We start from the raw sequence: 9,333 nt of genomic DNA on the forward strand, positions 1-9,333 counted from the left end.
TAGTGCAAGAGCTGTTTGAAAAGACAGCCTAAAATGTCAGCTTCTTTTGGTGGAATGGAGTTTTGGAATGCCTGGTGACATCATCAGGCAGTAAATTAGTACCAAACATCTCTGCCAATAACAGCTAGTTTTCAGTATCCCCCTCCATACTCAGACCACTCCCAGAAGGTGCTAGCAAAATTCTTGTTTGATAAATTGCTCTTTGCTAAGAGGCCATTTGTTTCTTTTTGACCATTTTAATTGAAAACAATCACACTAAGGTAATTAATTGTTACCCAGAAATAATTTGATATGGAGATAAAAACGACTGCATTGGACCTTCAACAACACAAACATTTTGTCGGTGGAGACGTTTTTACACAAAATTCCCTAACGAGTACGGGAGAGTTCTCTGGTGGCTCGACTCAAATGTTTAAGAGGGTGGGCATGCATCTCTTGTCCACTCCACAGAGCATGTGGGTGACGGGAGGTTGGTGACCAGGTACGGTTTGTTCGGCATTTTACCGTGGCCCATCTCTGTCTGTGCGTAGGTGCCGATGATATCCAGGTTCCAGGCGGGTATGAAGAATGTCTCCATCTGCTCAGGACTGGACTGGTTCAGCAAGGTGGGCAGGAACATTGCCAGGTGGAGGTCCAGCGGCTCCGCCCGCCCACGGTGCACACAGCTGGGGCAGGGACAAGGGGCAAGGAGGGCAAGGGGTAGGGGATAGGAGGGTAGTTTGAAGGGAGAAGATGGTAAAAGGAAGGATAGGACATTGGGGGGGGCATGCAAAATATGGTATAGCCAAGGAAAAAAATATCATTTTTAGGCATAGAATAATATAATGGGACATGACAATGGAGAGAAGGTTGGAAAAGATGAGAGATTGGAAGTGTTAGTAAATAACATTTTGGGGGCAGAGAGGATGGATGAATAGATGGGGAGGGTGGAAGAATTCATATAAAAAATTAAAACAACTGTGAGCTAGTCATGCAAACTGACCGCGGAGAACTGAATAGAATCATCTGCATTTAGACCTGGCTTGAATCAAGAAACGTTTGATTAAGTTCATTCATTCAAAATAACCTTCTCATGCATGACTGTTGCAACCTTTCATTTATTTGCCAAATTAACTGGCAAATTCTGGGCTGTGTTCATTAGGCACCCAACGGAAGAAAACTGACACAAGAAGGGATTAACTGGACTTGGTCCATTAAAAGAAATGGCCAATTTAGCTTTACATTGTAAAAGTATTTTCATTGCATGGCCTAATGAACACAACCCTGAGGCAGGAAAATGTCAAATGTGTGACAAGCAATAAATCAACATTATACTCTATGCTAATGGTACCAACTAGTACAGTGCAACTAGCAGTTTTAAAGCACTCTTTAGTCCAGGGGTAGGCAACCCTGTTCCTGGAGGGCCACAGGTACTGCACGATTTTGTTCCAGGTATGCACCACACCTGACCAATTGCACTAATTCAGTGATTTCCTAAATTCACACACCTGGTCTTCCAGGTTGGTTAAATCAAAAATATAAAGTGCCTGCAAAACTCCAGGATCACAGTTGCCTACCCCTGCTTTGGTTTATAAGGAAAGGTGAAGCAGCTGTAAGGGCATTTAAGGATAAGACAATAGGCAGTTTTCCATTGACCCAAGATTATTTGACAAAAGTAATGTTGGCAAAATAATCTGAGCGATATGTGTTACGGAAACGGCAGGTCGCCTATTGGTTAAGACTGTTTGGGTCAATAACCGAAAGGTCACTGGTTCAAATCCCCGAGCAGACTAGGTGAAACACATCTGCCCTTGAGCAAGGCACTTTTGCTCCAGGGTCACTGTCAATAATGGCTGATCCCTGGACGTGACCCCATTCTGAGGGTGTCAGAGGAAGTGGGAAATCAAAAATAAACAAACTTATTTCCAATTCACACATTCTTACACACTTTTACATGTGCGAAAAAGTAAGCACCTACCTAATTATTATTAATAGATATAGGAGACATTTTCCACCGATCGGCAACATTTTTACAAGTTCGACAGGTGGACATTTCTTTTGTCGAACTTTCTTCATTGCGACAGATGATGGAACCAGTGTTTTTCGAATAAATGCTGATTGCCACAAATTTGAAGGTACACGGGCATGTGACGTTGTCACGTAACTATACAAATAATGTTTCTTTGCAGGAAAAGGATTATCCTGACTTTCTTACACCTTGCTTTTCTGGTTGGCTGGTAAGTTTCACTATCCAATTATTTCCCATCTACAGGAGTGCAAATTTCACCATGGCACGGACAGTCGCGATACGTTGGCACATGCGAATTATTATAATATGGAAAATATTAGTACATTATTGCATTCTATCCATGCTGGCTTTCGCAGGCTACCTGCGACATGAAACAGATGGGTAAGAGGGCATACAGGGTGTTGCCAATTTATTCATGTACAATTTTCCTAATTGGGAAATGGAAACACTGACCACTACATTTTAATTCAACACTTTGGGATTTTGCAAGAAAAAAAAATGTTGAGGTGCGAGGTCATTAAATCCAACAGTTTTTTTTTATTGACAATTAAATAATTAAAATGGAAACGCACAACAGCAGGTAAATATATCAATTTTCTATGCAAACTTTTTAAATGTTGGCACAAAATAAAAATCACTTGAAAAGCTCATGGAAACCTAGCTAGTGAGTTGGTGAGAAGAAGTGAACCAGAACAGAACAGGCCTTCAGAATATTCTGAACAGCCAGTCCTGGACATTCCCTGGAGTATTATTGTCATGGAAATGCCATGGTTACGTGATCGTGAATAATGTCCACGTCGCAGCTTCATAGAGGTGAAACATTGGCAACAAGAGACATCTGGCATGTCCAAAATTATCTTACATCGCACAGATTTCTCTGCTTTCAGATGAACAATGGGATATTCAGGGCTCTGAAACTCTTCCCACTCTGCATGTTCTTTGGCAGGACACCGTGTGCCTTCCCTATGAGTTGAGACTTCGACAGACAAGAACAATTGTTAGGCCTATATTCATTCATCCAAGCCATTCATTCACAAACAGCCAAACAAAAATCCATCCACTCAAATGCACAATTCAAAATGTTAGGTCATTTGCTTAAAAAAATGTCCAAATTCTACAGTGTTAGGGTTAATCATTTGTAATGAGTAGACTAGATTCAAAGAAAATTGGGAGTAGGTGAAAATCAAGACTCTAAAAACAGACTGGCAATCATGACATATTGAATCCAGCATATTGGTTTCGGCTATTCAGTTTAGCTAATAACTATTGAGTTATGCCTACTGTTTGGGCACATTTTGTCTACAAACAACTACAGTGATCTGTCAAACACCTACACATAATCACTTTCAATCAAAATGTCAAACCCATGATTTGAAAACAATATTAAAAGAAAATCCTACGTCAAAGATCGACAACTGTCCATCCCTAAGCATCCCTGTCATCCTTTCCAATAATTCAAACATAACTAGCAGGCCAAATATAAAACAATTGCACAAGCACTTTGTTGTATAAATCGTGCTATTACGTTATCATTATTATAAATTCTCTGTATGGGACTGACCGTGCCCCAACTCTGTCTGGGCGTAGGTGCCCATGGCCTTGAAGGACTCGGCCAGGGGGACCCACTTCTTGAACTGCTCCTTGTTACACTGGGTGTACAGGGTGGGGAGGAACATGCTGAAGTGGAGCCCCAGAGCCTCTTGATGGTTGCCCTGAAACACGCTGAGGGAGGGGGACAGACACACAGGTTAACGGATCGACAGACTGGACCACTCAGCAGGTTTGTGGTAATTTTACTCGTTTAAAAAAAAAAAAGGGGAGGTTCTACCTAAACTTGTCCAATAAGAATGTGCATTTTAGTTTTCCATTTCAAAGTGTTTCGCTCCTACTTAAAAGGACCCAGGTTTAGGGTTGACACTAGTGTCAACATGACCTTACTGTAAAAGCAAGGCTTTTTATTTTTTTAAAGGGATTCTGCAAGATTCTGGTCATTAATCATGGAAGTCTATAGGTATGCCCAGCATAAGCTACTGTACCTATAGACTTCTAGTTTTGCGCTAACGTTAGTTAGCGTTCGCTCGCAAAACTACATCTACTGTCCTTCATACTGCACGGAGAGGCATAAAAATAGTACCCACAAGTTTCTGACTCTGGGTAAGTAGAAAACTGCTTAATTGACAGAATCTTGCAGTATCCCTTTAAAGACACGCTCTGGGTCTTAGACGACCACTAAGACTTTTTTTAACTCCCCTTTTGGGCTAGATGTGTCAATGTGTAGTTCATACATGCATAATCTATGAGCAGAATTACTGTCTTACCTCAATTAGCCATGAAATCCCTAGTTTGAAAGCAACTGTCTACATGAAGCTGTGCAGTGCCATTTTACCCCACATGGGCCAGCCCCCTAGCAATTAGAGTTCTAGCCAATTGGCTTCAGCTCTTCACTATTTGAGTGATAGCTAGCTAGACGCGTGCGCACACACAGTAGAATGACAGAGAGCAATGATGTGGTGCACATATGTGACATAGTACACCATTTTGGGGGCTTACTTCTGGCTCGTGAGCGCTACTTTCAGAAGTACTGGCTAAAAAGGATACAAAAGCACCTGAGAATCGAACACTTTAGAAAAATGTTGACATTGGACAAACCCAATCCCTTTAGTTTCACTATGAAATGTGCTCCGATTTGCCTCGTCATTGTCATATTGAGAAATAGATGTTTTAAAAGACTTACAAAGAGAAAATATAGGTTCCTGGCTGAGGCCTTTAATATGTAACTAACTTCTGACTTTTATACTTGACTTGGGATAAGGCAAATATGCAGTTTGAACAAGTGAAAGGGTATGACATAGCATAGCCTGTGAATTAGTTTTAACCTTGATGTGACCTAGTTTTAAACTTGATGTGACCTTTGCTCTACCTAGATAGTGCTGGCCTGCAGCAGTACTCCATGACTCACACATACTAGGGAATGGGTTTGGAAATAATTTCACTATTCGAATAGTATGATGATTTTTTTTTGATATCCAGATATTTGATATACATGTTGTTTTTTAAGCTGAGCACTGCTACGTGAGGGAGAGTCAGGCGCTCTACTGATGGGCCTTGTGTGTAATCAGAATGGAGGGAGCAGACGGAGGAAGATGGCTAATAAAGATTATTGCCTAGTCAGACCATTATTTTGGTGATTTGATTCTCTTTTAGTCCCCATTTGGACTAATCTTCCAAGAGTCCTTAAACATTAAAATACCATTTATAATACGAACACATTTCCACATATAACACACTATTACAAACATACATAATATACTAACATAATGACCCAATAAATACTCAATCTAAAAAATATTGATTCTTCATCTACTATAGTCCCACAACATTTCGATGTATTATATTTAAATTGTTTTAAAATAATGTTTACATTTATATATTGAAAGGTTTCTAGTTTGCTCAGTTAATTTATTCAATTTCTTTATTGCTCTAAATCGAAATGTTCTTTTGCCTATTTCTCTTTTCTGTTGAGACGCATAGATGGTGGACAATCAATTCCTAGTATTACGGAATGTCTGTCTCTTACCAACTGAATACTGTTGTGAATAGAACTTGGCCGTTTTAAATTATGTATATTATTAAATTAAATAAGTATGTTCCTTTCAATTATCTTATCGATTGATGACCAACCAAGAACATTGCGCATGACTGCAACAGAATAATCATATCTCCACCTTAAAACAATCCTTGCTGCTTTGTTCTGTACAATCTACAGCCTCCTAACTTCACTTGATGATGCATTTGATAGTGATAGTCTTGATTATACAATAAAAGTCTACTACTTCTCATTTTGCTCACTTTTAATGCCATCATTGTATTACATCTTACATTGCATTAGTGAGTTCTCTCTCTCTACTTGCTACAGATCAACGCTTTGATTGGCCAACATAAAACAAGTTACACATACATGAAGGCTCTCGGAGGTCACACGTCATTAAAACTTTCATTAAATTAATCATTTGAAACGTCATCCTGCTGTTTAATCAGTTTCTTGATATGCAACACCTGTCAGGTGGATGGATTATGTTGGCAAATGAGTAATGCTCACTAACAGGGATGTAAACAAATTTGTTCACAGAATTTGAGAGAAATAAGCTTTTTGTGCGTATGAACATTTTCTGGGAACATTTATTTCACCTCATGGAACACGGGACCAATACTTTACATGTTGGGTTTATTTTTTGTCTATTACTGCCCTGTTGGGTAGAGCTCTGAAGTTAAGAATTTCACTGTACTTGTGCATGTGACAACTTGAAAATAGGTTTAGAATTACCCCCCCCCCCCCCTAAAAATGATACTCACAAGTATTCTAATACCAGCGTTCGGATATTCGAATAAGGGTGCACATCCCTAACACACATGCACATAAACCTTTATAGCCACATGGCAGAGTGCCAGGGTCTTGCCCCATAGGCAATTATGTAACAGTGCATAAAACTACAGTACCCTATTGCTTCACCATATATAAACACTGCTCAAAAAAATAAAGGGAACACTAAAATAACACATCCTAGATCTGAATGAATTAAATATTCTTATGAAATACTTTTTTCTTTACATAGTTGAATGTGCTGACAACAAAATCACACAAATTATCAATGGAAATCAACTTTATCAACCCATGGAGGTCTGGATTTGGAGTCACACACAAAATTAAAGTGGAAAACCACACTACAGGCTGATCCAACTTTGATGTAATGTCCTTAAAACAAGTCAAAATGAGGCTGAGCAGTGTGTGGCCTCCACGTGCCTGTATGACCTCCCTACAACGCCTGGGCATGTTTCTGATGAGGTGGTGGATGGTCTCCTGAGGGATCTCCTCCCAGACCTGGACTAAAGCATCCGCCAACTCCTGGACAGTCTGTGATGCAACGTGGCGTTGGTGGATGGAGCGAGACATGATGTCCCAGATGTGCTCAATAGGATTCAGGTCTGGGGAACGGGCGGGCCAGTCCATAGCATCAATGTCTTCCTCTTGCAGGAACTGCTGACACACTCCAGCATTGTCTTGCATTAGGAGGAACCCAGGGCCAACCGCACCAGCATATGGTCTCACAAGGGTTCTGAGGATCTCATCTCGCTACCTAATGGCAGTCAGGCTACCTCTGGCGAGCACATGGAGGACTGTGCGGCCCCCCAAAGAAATGCCACCCCACACCATGACTGACCCACCGCCAAACCGGTCATGCTGGAGGATGTTGCAGGCAGCAGAACATTCTCCACGGACGTGTTGCTTCCTAAGTGGACAGTTTGATTTCACAGAAGTGTGATTGACTTGGAGTTACATTGTGTTGTTTAAGTGTTCCCTTTATTTTTTTGAGCAGTATATATATATATATATATATATATATATATATATATATATATATATATATATATATATATATTACAGACTTTGATCAGGAAGATACCAACAAACTCCTCATAAGATGACAATGCAATTACTCTTGAGGCTAATAGCAGGCAATACATTACCATGGGGTGTGGAGAAGACTTTAGCATATAGGTGAAAGGCTTAGAGACTGTTTGCATAATTTCAGCAAATGCTGCGTTTTGCTTCAGTGTGTCCAAAGCAGCATCGATACAGCCACCTGCACTTCAAACCTCAAAACAAGCATGAGAGAAACCTCATCGATGTTTGTCACGCTGTGTTAACCATTAAAACCTTCTGTGAAATGTTAAGAGAGAAAAAAACATCCGTGAAATGTGTTAAGGAGTGATGACTGGAGGATACCGAGAAGTATGACATTTGCTTTGATCATCCCAAACCCTTTCATACAGTCCATTGAAACCAAATCCTGCTTGTAGACAACAAAACTAGCCCAAAACGATCTTAATTTCCCCACCTCTCATTACTTTCACCTGCATCGGTCATTACATCTAACAGGTTAGCTGAAGACAACTATGGACAAAACCCTATATCTATTTTCACATTTCCAGTTGTGATGTGCAGGTCCATAGCATTTACACTGACGTCATTTAACAGACGCTCTTATCCAGAGCAACTTACAGGAGCAATTAGGGTTAAGTGCTTTACTCAAGGGCATATCACCATATTTTGGGATTCAAACCAGCGACCTTTCGGTTACTGGCCCAACGCTCTTAACCGCTAGGCTACTTGCTGCCCATAGCAGGTAGCTGGCCTGGGTCTGTGTCTCAGCCTTACCTCTTGTAGCAGTAGATTTCCTCAGGGTCTGAGATCCCATACTCTCTGAGCTTCAGGATCATCTGGGCACTCTTCTTCACGGCGGCATCGTATCGCTCGCTCCTGGACAGGAAGTTGAGGTCCTCACTTTGGAAGTCGGGGTCACTGATCACCAGTGACTCTGTGGAGGATATGGAAGATTGGGGGGGTTAAGACATCAGGGTAAACATAGCCTCTGAAACCCAAGCTTCTCACACAAGATGAGATTTTGGAAGGGTGGCCATGCGAGACTAGGTTGAACATTATGTGCAAATTGTGTAGTTTTACCATTGGATAAATACATGTGTCTAATATCATTAGCTACATTTCTATCGGCAACATAATACCATGTTATGTCTTATTTGTTTTGATTATGATGCCATAATGAGTCCTGCATGGGGTCAACCATCACTATACAAACAGCCAGTCGGTCAAACAACGACTGTTGCTATATGATGGGCTCAAGTGACTCTAACCTAACTTTCTAGCTAGCAAGGTTGCTGCTAGCTGTCTATGTTATCTGGCAATACACAAATCAGAGCCTTTTTTACACAAACATCATGCATTTCGTAAACAGCATGCACAAGTTACAATGAATGCCAAAAAATGGCCTTCATCTTGTCATTAGTTCACAATTATGAACAGCTGACTGGTCATAACTACTGTTACAACAACAGATAGATAACTAACTGGCTAACCTGGCCAAGACAGCCGATAGTGTCCGTGCAGATCTAGCGGCCACTATCGGTTGCCTAGGCTATGTATAACCAACCTTCGCTAATGTCGGATAGCTAGCCAGTTATCAACTTGTTTTGTTAGACACAAAACAAGACATTCCAACCTTACCAATTTCTCTTCTTCTTTTGGTCTTCTCGATGCCTCCGTCCAGAATATGTGTGAGTTTCTCCACGTTAAATGTAGCGTTCTCACGCTCTCTAGTTATGTCAGGATTCATGGCGAAATAAATAATATTTCCCTTTACAAAAGACGACGTTGCTTGTGGCAATATAAATATGAGTTGTGTCACCTTGGGACCACAGGAACCAAGTTCAGCACTGCATTAACTGGAGCCTGACCAATTATTGACAAC

At 40.7% G+C, this 9,333-nt stretch overlaps 1 protein-coding gene across 3 annotated transcripts in view; it reads right to left on the minus strand.

The window, feature by feature from the left end:
- The window catches only part of acox1 (acyl-CoA oxidase 1, palmitoyl), a 28,489-nt gene extending 19,186 nt beyond the window's left edge, over positions 1 to 9,303 (minus strand). Inside the window, exons 1-3 of one of the 3 annotated variants that reach the window (XM_029682171.2) lie at positions 9,090 to 9,303; positions 8,226 to 8,385; positions 3,570 to 3,730 (exon numbers count right to left, since the gene is read on the minus strand). In XM_029682171.2, coding sequence (XP_029538031.2) covers positions 3,570 to 3,730; positions 8,226 to 8,385; positions 9,090 to 9,198 — 430 coding nt within the window. In that variant the 5' untranslated portion in view covers positions 9,199 to 9,303. Of the gene's footprint in view, positions 1 to 504; positions 666 to 2,870; positions 3,536 to 3,569; positions 3,731 to 8,225; positions 8,386 to 9,089 lie in introns of those variants that run through there. The other 2 variants (XM_029682170.2, XM_029682172.2) reach the window with 2 other exon arrangements.
- Between the last annotated feature and the right edge of the window lie 30 nt (positions 9,304 to 9,333).

The sequence above is a fragment of the Oncorhynchus nerka genome, linkage group LG15, assembly GCF_034236695.1.
Source record: "Oncorhynchus nerka isolate Pitt River linkage group LG15, Oner_Uvic_2.0, whole genome shotgun sequence".
In the NCBI taxonomy this organism is placed as follows: domain Eukaryota; kingdom Metazoa; phylum Chordata; class Actinopteri; order Salmoniformes; family Salmonidae; genus Oncorhynchus; species Oncorhynchus nerka.